Source organism: Stomoxys calcitrans, chromosome 2 (assembly GCF_963082655.1).
Source record: "Stomoxys calcitrans chromosome 2, idStoCalc2.1, whole genome shotgun sequence".
NCBI classification, from domain to species: Eukaryota; Metazoa; Arthropoda; class Insecta; order Diptera; family Muscidae; genus Stomoxys; species Stomoxys calcitrans.
Genome location: NC_081553.1, coordinates 674,246 through 691,465, shown reverse-complemented (window position 1 = coordinate 691,465; position 17,220 = coordinate 674,246). Strand labels below are relative to the sequence as shown.

Below are 17,220 nucleotides of genomic sequence, written 5' to 3'. Positions count from 1 at the left end.
AATGAAATACTCATACCAAGAGTTCTACCCCATATGGATGGGAAGTTTTCTATAGGAGTAGCACGTCAAGTTAATTTATTTCCTAACTCCTTACGTATTTTCAATTATACCAATGATACATATCGAAAAATAATAAGGATAATTTCTCTTTTATTTTTTTTTTCTTACTTTAATGTTTTTCTTTCGTTTTTTGTTTTTGGTTCTGATTATCGTTATTTTCTAAAAAAAATAGATAATAAATCATAATAATAATAATAAAATTAAACAACTCCTTGTTGAAAAATTAGTAGATTTGATAGAAATTTACACAACCGTTGTTGAAAATTGGTAGATTTTATAGAAATTTACACACTGCGAATTGTCTTATTTTAGATTAAGTTATTCATTCAATTTTATTTTATATTTTATACAATTAATTTAAGAAGTTTTATGTTTGAGAGTAGTGCTTATTGTAATTTTATTGAATAGGCCTTATAGGGCTTTAAAATTACAAAATCTAAAAATAAAAATAAAAAAGTGGCAAAATGGCTTAGGATTTTAATTTAATTAATTTAAAAAAAGACAATATAGAAATTCTAGAGAATACTAGAAACAATATGCGATGACATGATAACGGCCGTAATAATTTGAATTCTTAAACATAACGATAATTAAAATAAAGGGACCTTAAAACTAATAAAAGCCAATTGTAACAATATTTATTAATAAAACGGAATTATATTTATATCATTTAGTGAAATTTAAATAGCATGTGACACGGTTTTTATACAATTGCCCTCATCCCAGATAGTTAGATTATTTTCAAGCAAGGAAATTCCGGTATAAGGTTTTAATCTGTTTTTCCTTCCGTTTTAACACAATTTTAATGCAGAAAAAATAAAGAATAACCTTTTAAAGAAAAATGTTTTAAAGGGCGCGAAGACTTGTTGATGCTGAATGTGAATGGTCTTAATCATTGACATTTTTAGATAAAAACTACTAGAAATATACTTCTAAACTCAACTAAGAGCTCGTACAAGGCAAGATATTGCCAAGTTCGCCACTAGCCAACTCTATCTCTGAATACAAAACCTTATTTTGGCTTTTCTATGAAAACAGTTATTGTTTTTCTTTAAAACCAAAAGGAAGAGATTTATCTGTCAGTAATTATCCGCTTTTGTTGTTGTAGCCACATTTTCATGTGGAGGTGGCGATTCGTTGCAGCTGCTCCGTATGGAGCATTCCACTATCTGCAACCTGTGGACGCGCCTTGTAGCTTTCAGATAAGCTTCTCGTGACAGCAATGAACGCATAGATCGGCTTGTGTGGTACACAGATCGGCTTGTGTGGTGTTTACTGCTATCCCGTACCGCGATATACGCTATATATAATCTATTCCTTTTAAATGTATAACCATGGCCAAAAATGGTGCAACTGATATGAACTATCAACTAGTTGTTTTTGTTTTGCACACGTGTAAATGCACCATTGTTGAACAAAACCTCATTTATATAAAAATAGGGACCTAAAACCCCACTTTTATTATATGGCTTATAAAACTTATAGTACGTCAAGTAAAGTGGTGATACAACTTTGTGCATTAGTCGAATTTTAGGAATATTTTCAACAATATGAAAAAACGTTGCTTTTATTTGCACGACACTGTATGTTCGTCCGATTTTCATAATATTGCAATAATTTGGTTATTTGTAAACTGATCATCATGAAAATTCTTTTATGAGACTTGAAACTTTTAACTGAATTTAATAGAAATCGGTATTCACTGTTTTCACTTCTACAGCTTTTAAAACTCTTTTTTATTTACCGATCTTAATATTTTGCACCATATTTTCTTCAACCACTGCCACTAGGTCTTGAAGAAATTGGTTCAGACAAAGATATAACTCCAAATGTATTTATCGTCCGTTTTTCACTAATAAAAAACTAACAATTTGAAACCAAAATTTTGAAACGAAATTTGGTGAGAATTGAATTTTTACTTATGTATCTGCAATCTCTAAGATATTTCATCAAAATCGGTTCAGATTTAGATACTGCTCCCATTTAATATGCATTGTCCTATTCCTCCCTTCTGAACATCATAAAATGATATGGCCTAAGTTAAACTTAAAAAGTAAGTGTAAGGTATTATCCCTTACTATCCACTACTTTCCCTTCTTTTAGATTCACAAATTAAAGCAAAAAGGAGCAACTTGCGTTATAAGTAATAATTTGTTACAAACTTTTTAATAAAAAAAACACTTTCTTGTTAAAATAGTAATTATTTTATACCAAAATTAATTTTTTTCTCACCATTGTAAAAACAACCCCATACTTCATTTTTAGAACTCACCATGGGATATTGAGATCATTCGACACACGCTCTATGTTACTGAGCAATTTTGACGTAAGCGACATATTCCGGTCACGCAAAAATGCTAACAAATCATAAATGGAGCTTACACCAAAATCATTTTCACATAATTCAATATTCAACAAAAATGTCAAAATCAAAAAATGTTCACTTACATCATTTACGAGGGAAGGGTTCGGTATAATGTTATAACAGAAATTTTATGAATTACATTATATGGATAATTTGATCACAAAAAGAATTAAAATTGCGTCTGGAGATTTAATGAACAAATCGAACGGCGCATGGTATGTATCACATTACAGGTGTTGAAGTTGTTGTTGTTTTCAACAAAAATAATATTATATATAATTAATCTAAGTCATTTGAAATAATTTAATTAAATTTTGTTTTATTCATATCTAATATTTGAATTTCCTTAGCCATGATGCATTTCGAAGCTTTCATTATAATTTTGAGAGTTTTTAGATGCTTACATTCCACTTTTTTTTGTCGCTCTCTGGCCAGTACCTTCAAAATTTACTAAATATTCTTACCGCATCAAACACTCAAATGCAAATTTTGCCATGAACATTCCACTAAGGACAAGGGCAAAAAACCAATTTTTTGTACAAAATTTAATTACAAGTTGTAGAATTACAGTTATAAAACAGTTATAAATTAAATAAATAAACTTTATTAGTGTAACTCTCATGAATCGGCAGGCAAGTCCTCCAGTAAAACGTTCGTTTTGCAATCCGTTTTCTGTGCATTATTGTTATCTTGAACCTTGGACGATGTTTCTTTGTCTTGGACAATAGCGCTTTCCCTTTCCGCAGGACCTTCAATGGACTCCCGCACCTCTTCTATTCCAGACACAGTATTTGTTGGTTGCTTGCTAATGGGCATAGCATTCATGGCATTCATTGTTTTCAATAAAATTTTAAGATTTTCACCAGATATATGATCGACACTAGGAACATGGTTAGAATTATTTTGCGGCAAAGGATGGTGGGGTGAAGGCATAAACTGCGCGGTGGGGCGAATTAAATGAACCCAATGTGCTGGATTTAACGTGTAATGGAACACCAACTTTACTATAAAACCGATGAGGCCTATGAGTAAAAACCCTGCAATGATATTGAACGGAAATCCCAAGTTTTCATGTAACGATAACAAGGTTTTGGTGCACTGTCCTATTAAAGCTTCTAAATATTTCATAAATATGTCATTAAAATACATTATAAGCACATGATCGGGGCGACAGAAACCCAAAGACAATCTTGTTGATTTCCTGAAAAACAACATATTGAACTCGTACATACAACAGGGCAATTGTGTTTACTTACCTTAAAAGTTCCTCCTCCTGCACACTTTCGGAGCTAGAAAAATAACGTTGAATAATGCCCCAAACCCCATTTGGACCTTTGTTGCCTTGAGATTGTTTGTTTGCCAGTTTTGTAAATTCAATCATTTGATTAACTTCCATTTCCTAAAATCGAAAATGAGACCAAAAAAAACACGACAACGTTAATGTTTAAAAATATAAAGTCGCATTTCTAACACAAAAGCAAGTTCATTAGTAAAATGGCAAGTGTTTCAATTGCAAAATTTGTTAGAGTTTTCCAGCAAGGCACATTTACTTACACGATTGCATTCCAAATAAGTATGTATGTATCCAAATATGAAAAGACTACCGCCAAACAAAGCCAAAAGGCCAATGCGATAACGTTTGTGCAAAAACCATCCACATAACACAGCAACGGTAACGATCAATAGGAATCGAATCTGGTAACATAGACAAATTAATTCCATTAAATGTGATGCGCTGTTCATATTGCTGCAACATATCAATTGAAAGCATACTTATGACTATTGTTTCACACATTACCTCAGATGTTTGTACAAGCTGTCCCAAATCGCGCAAAATATCAACAATCAAATATTTAAAACCACTTGCTTCCTTTGTTTCAATATGGCAATGCTGATATTTATTAACACCGCTACGACTTTTTTCGAATATCTCTGTTAACAAATTGTCCAAATCTCGCGGATCGTCCAGCTTTTCCAATTTTTCCAACTGTGATAATTGCACGGACAACGTTAGCAAACGTTTAAACACTTGGCTTTCGGCATCATGCTAAAACAAACAAATTTAGTTAACTCTTTATTTACGGCCGTATTCATCATCTATAATTGTCTATAACACCCCAGTTAAAATTCTCATGACCTAAAATTTTTTAATACGACTCTTTCAACTTTATTGAATGACATACTCGTCACTCTTATTTCCGCCTTAATATCTAATAAAATGGTAGGAAAAAAAATCAAAAAGTTTACGTACACAATCCCCCACAAGAATTGTTTTAATGTCCACAACTTCAGTCACTTTTGCTGCCGTAAAAGTGACTGTTCCAAATAGAGGCGCAATTTTGTTCACATGACGCATCTCTTTGCCAATCATCCCGAGAAGAGACGAAACATCACAAATTAGTGTGGATGAACGCCTTAGGTTTCCTTTTCTTATAAAGACTCGCCGATTTAATAGATTATCCAAAGGTTTTATTAAACATACGGACAACCCTGCTTTTAGCTGTACTTTTTCCAATGCATTTATTTTTGTGTAATGGCAAACATTCTATCTGTGGTAAATTACACTTTCTTCCGTACCACACAAAATCATGTGTGCATCTGTTGGAAGTTGTATTGATGGCTTCGAACGCTAAGACAACGGCATTGGCTCTCACCGAATTTTTAATTTTTCAAGTTTTTTGTTTTTGCCTGTTATTTACTAAAATTATAGAAAACACAACGTCCACAGTGTTTGTTAGGTCGTCCACAATGCGACTGTGATGCACTAACGAGGCATTTAAAATATAATAAATCTAATTAAAATTCTAAATAAATAACAGAACATAAATTTGAATTATCAATCGAACAAAGAAAGTAACAATGTAAAAAAAAGCACGTTGACATCCTAAATAGCGAGTACTGTCTAAAATTCAAAAAATTATATGTGACTACCAAAATGTTAGTTGCTTTGTATTCGAACAATGCATCTTATCTCAAAATGACGCGATACTAAATTTTTGCATTGTATACTTTTCAAACAGTAAACATTAGCCAGTAAAAATTTGCAGGAGAATAAAAGCAGCCGTTACTTTCTTTTGCTATTTACAGCTGTTAAAATTTTCAAGCTCTCAATTACCTAACTCTCAACATTTTGCTCCCTCTCACGCACTCTCCCGCTCTCTTCTGCTAGTAAATGAAGCACGCGAACGACTTTCAGTAACAATTTGTACAAATTTGCAAAAATTTTTCAGTACATGAATACAATAAATTGATAACAATTCCCAGCAGTCCAAACGTCTTCATGATATTGCCTCCAAAGACTTCTTTAAGACAATTTGAATTTTGTCCCCGATACGCCATACTTGCTGGCATGTCTAGCGGATTAGCTGTTATTAAATTCTATCGTCGACAAATTCATTGACCGAGTCTAGAAAAAAGCCAGCAAAACTTTTTTCATTCTCTCTGTCTCATTGAAATTCTAAACACTTTACTCTGTCGAGGACATCTTTGAAGACCGTGACTTGAATCCCGTTTACACTGCTCATTAATTCCGGATTTAAGGATCTCGTCAGCTGATTTTGTAAAGGAAAAACAGATGATTGAGCCATTAAATCCGGATTTAAAGAGCAGTGTAAACGGGGTTTTGCCTTCATCTGACAAAAAACTTTGTTTTGAACATTAATGAAAAAGGTATCTAACTGTACAAAAAACAAAGCATAGAAGAATGTGATGGAATGGAAGAATCCGGTACGTACAACTGGCTGCCGTGGGATTGATTAAATTCTCTTTTTAACTTTTGGTAAGTATTTTACGCGTAATAAAAAATTCGTAAATACCTATATATTTTTTTCTTAAAAGCCGTAAAAGACTATGGAGAATGTGTGCAAACTAAATTTATTAATAAGAGAAACTAACACCACCCATAAACCAAATTCCCCGAAAACAAAAATTAAATTATATATTTAAATAATTTTTTTATTTTTGTGTGTATGAGTACAATTTAAACAATAAATGAATTCTTCAATAACAAATTTATGGACGCTTGCTTTCCTTTGCTGAATGAAAAATTAAATAAAAGGGTCTGAAATTTTAAAATCTAAAGAAATCGATGAAATGATTTAACTTTTTATACTGTGGTACTTGACCTTATTTCTCAATCTGTTCCTAAAACTACTTTTTGCAACGCATCTGGTCCTCCATAAAATACAACCAATCTTTCTAGGCTGAAGAACAAGAGAAATAAATTATATAAAAGTTTTAAACGCTCAGTGTCAACGTCAGACTTTTCGATGTATTCTTTAGCAAGCGAATATAATAAAGAAAACAAATTGGCATATGGTAGTTATTTGAATAGAATTAGAAATCAATTGACATCAATTGGACGTAGTCAATGAGTGAAATTTGGTACTGCATTTTCCAAATCAATTTTTGTCTCTTCATGTGTTCCACAGGGTAGCCATCTTGGTCTTGTGCTGTTTTGTTTGTTCATAATTTCCCTTTTACTTTAAAGCGCTCGAATATTCTGATGTATGCAGATGATGTAGAGATCTTCAGATCAACGAGAGACTCTGATAAACAGTGTTATCTTCAGTATGACCTTGATACTCTTTACGAATGATGCAACCAGAACTTTATGGAACTTAATATTTCCAAATGCAAACACATATCATTTTCAAAAATAACCTATCTAAAACTAGCTACTTTTTGGATTCCAATCAATTTGAAGTAGTCTAAAGCTTTAAAGACCTTGGATTTCTTCTAGACCAACGCTTAAACTTCCGTCAACACATCTCAAAGGTTGTAAACAAAGCACGTGACTTCAAACCACTTGGCTTCATGAAACGCTGGAGTAAAGAACTTAATGATTTCTCTGTGATGAAAAACTTATATACTGAACCATACTCGAGATTACTTCTGACTAGTAATCTCGAGTATGGTTCAGTGGTATGGAATCCGTACTACAATATTCGTTCACATTTGATAGAATCGGTTCAAAAACAATTTCTATTATTTTATCTCCGTCGAAATGTGTGGGACAGAAGTTCATTACCTTCGTATGAGTACCGATTAAATCTTATCTTGGGACCTGTTTTGTTTATGCTCTATGTTCGTTCTTGTGTACAACATGTAGACTTAGCAATATATGCCGATGATTTTCAGTTGTTAAGTACAACTGACTCTGGTACTTTAGAAAGTTAAATCTCGCACTTTGATGGAGATATTGGACGAGTTTGTTAATGGGCTCAGTCAAATAACTCAATAATTAACATTGGTAAAACAAAATGTGTGGTATTCAATATCTCACGTCATCAATACTCTCCTCAAAATATTATTGTTCAAAACAATGTTGTCGCATCGACTGATACTATGACCTCATTGGGCTTTGTAATTGATTTGGATATTGTATTCTCATTGCACATTGCACATATCTGCTTCAAACTAAACTTTATACTTAAAAAGCTCTACAATTTAAATGTTATTTTACCCACACAAATAATATATATGCTGGCTCATTCGTTGTTGATGCCTGATATATTATATGGTGCTGAGGTATATTCCGGATCCAATAGGACTAATCTGCTTAGGCTTCAGAAGTGTTTCCATAGCATACTGCGGTTTGTTTACGGTCGCCGTTGTAAACGAGACTACGAATACTTTGCGAAACAATTGCAATCGTTTGTAATACGCTTGTCTAGGCTATGGAATACTCTTCCTACCAGTCTTAAAAACATCTCAGTATGTCAACAAACTTTCAAGTCTAAGCTAATCCAACATTTATATAGGCAACTCGATTGAATTCGTTTTCATCACTGATGATATCTCACATTTGCTGCTTTTTCTTGGTGTTTGAACGGATAATTGTGCGTTAGACTATGTTACTTATATTTTTTTACATTCAATAAATTTGTTGGTTATTTATTTTAGTGATAGTATTATATTAGATTTTAATATTGATTTTTGTATTATAAAAACTTGAAAATTTTCCTATCTATCAAAAAATGAATGAATGAAAAAAGTCGTAGAACCATGCTAAACATTACGATTTTGACTTTATAAATTCATCTTCAAATAGATTCTTACTTTCTTTTGAATCGAATTTTCTTTAATGTTCCTATCAGACCTACCAGATACTTTTATCTTTTGAAAATTTCTTATTATAGAAACAACTATGCCAATAATTATCCTTTTCGGCACCTATGTTATCAATTTAATCAACTGAAAGATAAAATAGATCTATTTGAGAATCAAGAAAGTTTAAAAAGGACAATTATATTATTTTTAAATTCTTAGGTTAATACATTTGTAAATATATTGTTATTAGCCTGTAAGGGTATTTATTATCTATAGACTTAAATAAAAAAAATTACAATATCCTGATGATTTAAAATTTTTTTCGCACATTGACGTAGAACGTAGAATAGCGTTCCAAACGCCTTGATCTTCTGCGCTCATTCTAAAATCTCTGAAACCAAGTTTCGAGGTGTCTCCCACAACTTGATCTTTCCATCGGGCTGGTCTTCCCGGTTTGCGTGTACCACCGTGTTTGCCTTCAAGTCTTCTTTGCTGGAGCTTCTTCATCCATTCTGACAACATGACCTAGCCAACGCAGCCGTTGTATTCGTCATACAGCTCATACAGCTCATACAGCTCGTGGTTCATACGTCGCCTATATTCTCCGTTAACGCAAACTGGTCCATATATTTTACGAAGAATCTTTCTCTCAAATACTCCAAGCACTGCCTCATCTGCTTTCACAAGTACCCAATCTTCAGAACCATATAACAGCACGGGTAGTATCAGTGTCTTGTATAGTGTAATCTTCGTCTGTCGAGAGGTGGCCTTGTTTCTAAACCGCTTACTTTGTCCAAAGTAGCATCTGTTTGCCAGCGAAGAATAATTCGCTTTATCTCAAAACTGGTGTCAATCGTTTCGGTTACGGCGGTGCCGAGGTAGATAAAGATACTGACTGTCTCAAAGTTGTGGTTCCCAACTATCTCCATTTTCTTTATCTGTTCGGTTGTGCAAGGCTTTTTGGGAGTTGAAACCATCCATTTCTTCTTATCTCCATTTACTGCCAGACCCATTTTCACTGACTCTCTTTGGATTCTTTCAAACGCTGTAGTTACTACTTCCGGTGACCGACCTAAGATATCGATGTCGTCGACGTAGGCGAGTAGCATCTTTTCTCTTATGATTAGTGTGCCATATCTATTCACATCTGCATCTAGTATAATCTTCTCCAGCAGGATGTTAAAGAGATCACACGATAGGCTGTCTCCTTGTCTGAAACCTCGTTTGGTATTAAATGGTTCGGAGAGATTCTTTCCTATTCTTACTGAGGAACGCGTATCAGCAAGTGCCATCCTGCAGTCTTATTAATTTTGCAAGGATTCCAAACTCAGACATGGCTTGAAATACCTTTGAACGTAAAGGAGTATCGAAGGCGGCTTTGTAGTCAACGAAGAGATGGTAAGTGTTGATTTGTCCTTCTCGGGTCTTTTCCAGGATTTGGCGCAGTGTGAATATCTGGTCTAGGGTGGATTTACCAGGTTTAATGCCGCATTGATTGGGGCCAATTATGTCACTGACTTTAGGTTTCAATCTTTCATACAGTACGCTCGAGAGTATCTTGTATGCAATGTGGAGGAGACTTATTCCTCTGTAGTTGGCGCATTCCGTCTTGTCTCCTTTCTTGTGTACGGGACATAGAATGCTGAGGTTCCAATCGTTGGGTATGCGTTCTTCTGGCCAGATTGCGCAGATAAGCTGATGCATACGCCTTATCAGCGTGTCACATCCGGTCTTAAATAGTTCAGCGGGTAACCCGTCGGCTCCCGCTGCCTTATTGTTCTTTAGTCGGGTCACTGCTACTTGGACCTCATTCTGACTAGGAGGTAAACATTCTATACCATCATCATTGATTGGTTCTGCGGTATCCTCTTCGCCACCAACATCGGACACTAGCAGTTGGGTAAAATTTTCTTTCCATATCCTCAGCATGTTATCTGTGTCAGGTACCAGATTTCCTTCTTTGTCTCTGCAGGAGGTTGTGCCTGTACCAAAGCCATCGGTTTGATGTTTTATACTTTGGTAGAATTTCCGGACTTCATTCTGACTCCTGTACATCTCAATTCGCTCACACTCACGTCTTTTCATTTCCTTTTTCTTTCTGCGGAATAGACGTTTCTCCTCTTTCCTTTTCTCCCGATACCTCTCCTTCATCTGGCGCGTTGCCACTGATTGCAGGGTTGCTCTATATGCCGCATTCTTGGCTTCAGTAGCATCTCGACACTCTTGGTCGTACCATGGGTTTCTTGGAGGAGGCTTCCGGTACCCAAGTACGGATTTCGCGGCATTTTCCATGGAGTGGGCAATAGTTTGCCATTGCGCCATTATATCATCGGAACAAGGAGTGCTTTCATCAAGCAGTTGGGTCAGTCGAGTGGAGTATGCCGCTGCCATTTGCTGTGTTTGCAGCTTTTCAATGTCCAGCTTCCGTGCAGTGTCAGATCGTACTTTCCTCACCACGTTCAAGCGGGTGCAAACTTGTGCTGCAACGAGGTAATGATCCGAATCTATATTCGCTCCACGGATCGATCTTAAATCTAACACATATAATGCTTTCCATCTATCACAACATGATCAATTTGGATTCTCGTGTTTTGATCGGGTGCCACCCATGTGGCTTTGTGAATATTTTTATGTTGAAATCTGGTGCTACTAACTACAATCTATTTTCACAACTAGCTGATGTTAAATGACCTTGGGGCAAATGTAAATGTAATATAAAACTTTTTTGCTTTTAAAAAGGGTAATTTGGAGGTGGTCGGGCCCTAAATTAATTTTTGTCATTTTTATTAAAATTTTGTTTTTAGTTCATGATTATTATTTCTTTACAATTTTGTCCTTAAGAAAAATAATTTTGGACAGCCCTGGCCTAAACTAAATTTTATTTTTATATAACATCATAAAATTAAAATCTTGTCATTGAAGAAAGATTTAGTGAAATTTTTTGTTTAGAATAGATTTAATTGAAATTATTTTCTTTATCTTAAATAAGCACCCCCTGTCGCCAGGTACGTACCTGGTATTAACTCTTGTACAATCAAACATTTTAATGACGCCTTGGATCTTGGTTTTTTTTTTGACGATAAGTTTTCTTTTGTTAATCATTTAAAGGGGCTATGCGCTACTCGCGTTAGTAAGAAGATATTGTAGAGGCTTTAAAAATCCATATATGATTAAACTGGTATACACCATAATTATTCGTTCCAAATTAGAATAAGCGTGTATGGTTCGGAATTGCCCGGAACCACTCAGTCTTCCACCGTTCAAGGTGCCCCCCTGTGCATTACGCCGATTCAACTTATTTCATGTACCTTTGTATATAACTTGTTATGCCATTAAATAATCAATGACCAGGGCTTTAAAGCATTTAATAGGTTAAATCGTTTAAATTGTTTCTTTTACTTTTGCACAATTTTCGAACATACCTATTAGATATTCTTTACTTTTAAATTTAGTTTAAGTACACATATTTATTTTAAGATCAAGTCTGTAAGGAATTTTATTGTTCAATAAACTCAATCTCTCCCGCATATAGCATTTGAATAAGAGAACATCATTCTCAACCTACAATCCGTTTTGATCACCCTTACTCAACCGATGCAATAGAGTTTATTTAAGTATTGTTCTATATTGCACGAAAACCGAACTACAATTGTTTTAAGTCCTAATGTTTTAATGAAACGTAACATAGTCTTTTAGTTAAACCTTTTAACTATGACGTCACCCACTATAGTCATTGTAGAATGAACTTTAAAAATATTAATTACAAATGACGCTAAATTATACATCCTGAAAATACTTACTCCCATGTGCTTCCGATCAAACAATGTTGAAATCAATTTCTTATAATACACAAATGCTACGTTGTCCTTTGTGTCTTTATTTGGTTGCTGGAATGAATCCGTTGCTAAACAGGAACATTTATCGATGGCATGAGCACTGATGGTCAAATGATCTCTAGACCACGCGTCAGGTTCTATCCAGGATCCCTGATCAGGATCATCGTTCCCATGTGCCGCACCAATCAAAAACAAAGCAAATACAAACAAGAACATGTTTATGTGTTTTGTGTTTTGTATCATAGCGAATGCTTCACAGACAGTAAATGGAAATAGATAAACCATCGACTCTTTTAAGAGGCACCAAGTACAAAGATTAGATATAAACGAAGAGAGAATTTCATGAGAAAATGTGTATGATCAACGAATATGATTTCGATTGTTTTTAATCGATTGTGGCATTTTATCTGCTTTTAACCATGAAATTAGTTTTACAAAACCCTTTTTAACTTTCTTGTTAGCATGACATAATTACTTGGTAGTGTACTGTAAGCAGCTGAGTAAAATTTTTTCTAGCGAATTGCACTTTGTATCAACGAGTTTTGGTTGCATGTGTGTATTATAGTTAACCATACACACACAAACAACGAAAGATGGCTCGAAGTAGTATCATACACAAAATCAGAATTGCACCAATCAGATAGTGCACTCAATATTTTGTTGTTGGGGAACTGCCACAACCTGCAAATTAATATATCTTGTTTGTTATCTTCTTTGTTTGAATTTACTTGTGTTTTTCTACAGTTTTATGTTCCCTCATTTCCGTTTTCTTCTCTCTTAAGCTGAGTATTCTGTACAGCTTTTCCAGCGGAATGCTGTCAAACTCCGTATAAAAAACATAGGCTAAAAATAGGCGTTAGAGTAATTCTTCGTTTAAAGTGAGGAAAATGGCATAAAGTTATTATAGTGGCAACACTTGAAACTATTGCTGGCATCATTTTTGTTCGTTTATAGATATATGTGTATATATATGTATATAAATATATATATATATAAATATATATATATATATATATATATATATTAGAGAAATGCTCCTTTTAAAGTGAGGAAAATGGCATAAAGTTATTATAGTGGCAACACTTGAAACTATTGCTGGCATCATTTTTGTTCGTTTATATATATATATATATATATATATATATATATATATATATATATATATATATATATATATATATATATATATATATATATTTATATATATATATATATATATATATATGTATTTAAAATAGAGAAAACAATAAGTGCAGATAAAGAAACATGTTGGAATGGAAACAAAAACATTTGACTGCTTTCAAACTCCACCTGCGAAACAATTAAAAACTTCAGAGGCTATTCCGAAAGCAAATTACAATACCAACCCATGGCGAAACGGTTAAAGGTGGTCTCATTTGTACAACAACCACAAACATTGCCATCAAGCTGATCGCCGTTGTCTCAACACACATAAAGAAGTTTGTGTACGTGTGCGTACATGAATAGAGAATATGCGAGAAAAAAGATAACAACAAAGAGAATGCAAACAAAAATCTGACATCTTAATACCGTCAAACCTGGCCGGCTGGTAACAGCTGTGCGCGTGAGACCACCCTTTTAAATCCGCCTTGATACCAACCCTTAGATATCTTAAGAACGAAACAAAAAAAAATGTCGAATTATTATCGTTGTTGCCATTTTTTGAGAGAGGGAATATTCATCTATAGGAAATCTATTGTCCGTGGAATGCGCTAGGCATGGTTGAATTAACAAGGTTGCCTCACTTGCCCAACAACAACGAAATCAATTATACAACCCTGTGGCGATGGTGGCGCAAACTCCAACTAGGACTCAAAATTTCTGGACACTTCCTAAATGACATTCTAGTTTTTATTTGCATTTCGTGTGTAGTAGTCATAAGATCAAAAGAATTATAATTATAAACATGTAAATTGTAAATTAAAACAATTAAAATGTGGAAAAAGGAATAACATGTGGAATAATTTTAAAATCCAAACCAAGCGTTTGACGTTCTAGTGGGATTTGAAAACATCTTTGGAGTTGGACAATATCATCAGCTGGGCAGGTGAGCCAGCCTTGTTAATTCAACCATGCTTAGCGCATTCCACAGATAATAGATATTTTATAGATGAATATTCCCTCTCTCAAAAAATTGTAAAAACGATCAGAATTCAACATTTTCTTTAGTTTCGTTCTTAAGATACCTAAGGATTGGTATCAAAGCGGATTTAAAAAGGTGGTCTCACGCGCACAGCTGTTGACAGCGTTGACTTTTTGTGTACAAAAGTCGAAGTCGACTTTCACGGAATAAAAAGTAGTAGTCGATTTTCAATGACTAAAAAGAAGAAGTCGACTTTCAATGACTAAAAAGTTGAATAGCTGATTTTGTGGTCGAATAGTCGAAAAGAAAGCTGTACAAAAAGGCGAAGCAATTAAAGGTGGTCTCATTTGTACATTAATCCACCTTGGCAGTACAGAGAACAAAAGCTGCACAGAGATACAAGTTTTGGTTTGCTTATGTTGCTGCTAGGTTGCTTGGTAAAGCTCCATTAATATAAAAAATGGATTTCGGAATAAATATGCACCTTTTTTCGATTAAATCGAGCTGTTGTTTCTTCACATATACATAAAGACATATGTCTACATAAAAGTACAATATGCAGATTAGAATGCGCTCTATTCGTATTAGACCTACATAAAACAAGTCTTATAAATACAGAAAGTGGTAGGTCATATGACATGACTTTTTTTCTGCCGGAAAATATATTTTTAAATTGAATAGTTATTTAAATGTCTAAACATTATTTAAAGGTAAGGCAACATTTGGTAATATTATGACCATGATACAATTAAAGGCCTGGTTATGCTCTCGTAAACATACCGTAAATGTAGGAAAACGCGTCAGCTCTTTGGTTTTGGTTTATAAATACACGTAAAAATGATTATCGAACGTTTGTATTGAATTGAAATGTAGAATTCAGTAAAAACAAATTTTACGTTCCGTTTTCGTGCCAGCTAATAATATTTGAAGTTTGAACAAATTTAAAACCAAAAATTTTAATTTAGAAAACTGCTATTTTCCTATTCTATGATTTCTCTGTGGAATTTATTACAATTTATTGTTAATATTGGCCATATGGTCGGATCATTTTCCCATACTGTTGCAAATTAATGTTGGAACTGACAACAGAATAGAAGAAAAGATGGCGCTCCTACCAAAGTTAATATGGAAGGATAAATATAAGAGTAATTATCAACAAATGATGAGCGCAAATCTTAACAAAATCGCAGCTATAAATGAAATCAGCCTTAACGAAATCTGTGAAATTATTAAGGAATCTTATCCAAAACAAAACAGCCGTAAACCATCTTTTAATTCAAAGCATAAATGGCATAATAATAATTGCAATTTAGCAAGAATTAATACCTTCAAGCTGCTGAAAATCTACAGAAAAACGGGTATTTTAGAAGACAAACGCCGGTATATATCAGCTCAGAAGCATTATAGAGCCATATGTAATAGCAGTAAAGAGGTGTACTACAACAACATGGCTAATAACCTCAATTGTATAAGGAACTCCAAGGAATGGTGGAAAACGGCTAGAGAAATGCGCAACCAACACAATCTTGTATCCTCTAACATAACCCCCGAAGTATTTAGATCCTATTACGAAGGTTTATTAAATAACTCTGAAGAAATCACCCTTATCTATTATGCCCCTTTTTATAAAGAAGATTCTGATTTAGATGGACCGTTTACTATGATCGAACTGAAGAAAATTTTGGCAAGTGTAAAAACTAATAAAGCTCCAGGGGAAGATAGAATCCCTTATGAATTCTTCATGAATGCCACTGATCAATTTCATAACCTGCTTCTAAATACATACAATAGATTGTATACGAATGGAAAAATCGATCCTATATTTTCGAAGACCATTATTTTCCCAATACACAAAAAAGGAGATCTGAATGAAGCATCAAATTATAGAGGCATTTCGTTCATGAACTGTGCAGCTAAGATTTTTATGGGATTAATGAACGAAAAGCTATACAACTGGGTTGAACAGAACAAAATCCTAACCGAATTTCAATCTGGTTTCCGCAAAAATTATGCAACAACCGATAATATATACAATCTAGCATCTATCGTTAACCTAAAATTGAGCGAAAAGAAAAAAGTATATGCTTTCTTTGTAGATTTCAAGGCAGCATTTGATAATATATCGAGACAAGCCCTTATTTATAAGCTTTTTCAAATGGGTATATCATATAAATTCGTTAGATTGGTAGAACAAATGTACAACAATACCCAATCAGCTGTGTGGAACGGAAAAGAAATATCCGAATATTTTGAAACAACGAAGGGTGTTAAACAGGGTTGCCTTTTATCACCATTATTATTCACACTCTACATAAATGATTTGCATGATTATATTGAAGGCGGATTATGTGTGGAATCTATCAATATAAGATTACTTCTATATGCAGATGATATTGTGCTGCTAGCTGATGATATTAAAATCCTACAGAATATGATAGATAAATTAGAATTATACTGCAAAAGATGGAGCTTAGAAGTGAATATAAGCAAATCGGAAATAATGGTTTTCAGAAATGGAGGAAAGCTAAGCAAGTACGAGAAATGGACATACAAAGGCAGGGAGATAAAAATCTGCAACGAATTTAAATATTTAGGAGTAGTATTTACACCCAAAATGAAATTTCATAAACATGTGCAAAACAGAAATAATGAAGCAAAAAACGCAATAAATTCTATATGGAAACAATTTATGGAAAGAAATGATATAAATATGAATAACAAATGGAAGGTATTTTTAGCTGTTTGCAGATCCATTCAAACGTATGCTGCTCAAGTTTGGGGATACTCTTATTTTGAAGAAGTTA

The 17,220-nt window shown here is 33.8% G+C and overlaps 1 protein-coding gene and 1 long non-coding RNA gene across 4 annotated transcripts in view; one reads left to right on the top strand and one right to left on the bottom strand.

Annotated features, from left to right (window-relative positions):
* Nucleotides 1-2,724: 2,724 nt before the first annotated feature.
* The window catches only part of LOC106083793 (uncharacterized), a 20,517-nt gene continuing 6,021 nt past the window's right edge, over nucleotides 2,725-17,220 (bottom strand). The window contains exons 1-5 of one of the 3 annotated variants that reach the window (XM_013247046.2): nucleotides 12,277-12,893; nucleotides 4,224-4,472; nucleotides 3,980-4,120; nucleotides 3,682-3,824; nucleotides 2,725-3,626 (exon numbers count right to left, since the gene is read on the bottom strand). In XM_013247046.2, coding sequence (XP_013102500.1) covers nucleotides 3,044-3,626; nucleotides 3,682-3,824; nucleotides 3,980-4,120; nucleotides 4,224-4,472; nucleotides 12,277-12,597 — 1,437 coding nt within the window. In that variant the 5' untranslated portion in view covers nucleotides 12,598-12,893 and the 3' untranslated portion in view covers nucleotides 2,725-3,043. Of the gene's footprint in view, nucleotides 3,627-3,681; nucleotides 3,825-3,979; nucleotides 4,121-4,223; nucleotides 4,473-4,676; nucleotides 5,172-12,276; nucleotides 12,894-17,220 lie in introns of those variants that run through there. The other 2 variants (XM_059362173.1, XM_013247047.2) reach the window with 2 other exon arrangements.
* LOC106083795 (uncharacterized) overlaps nucleotides 14,100-17,220 on the top strand; it is a 17,211-nt gene continuing 14,090 nt past the window's right edge. Inside the window, exon 1 of the long non-coding RNA XR_001220706.2 lies at nucleotides 14,100-14,380. This is a non-coding gene — a long non-coding RNA (uncharacterized LOC106083795). The remainder of the gene's footprint in view (nucleotides 14,381-17,220) is intronic.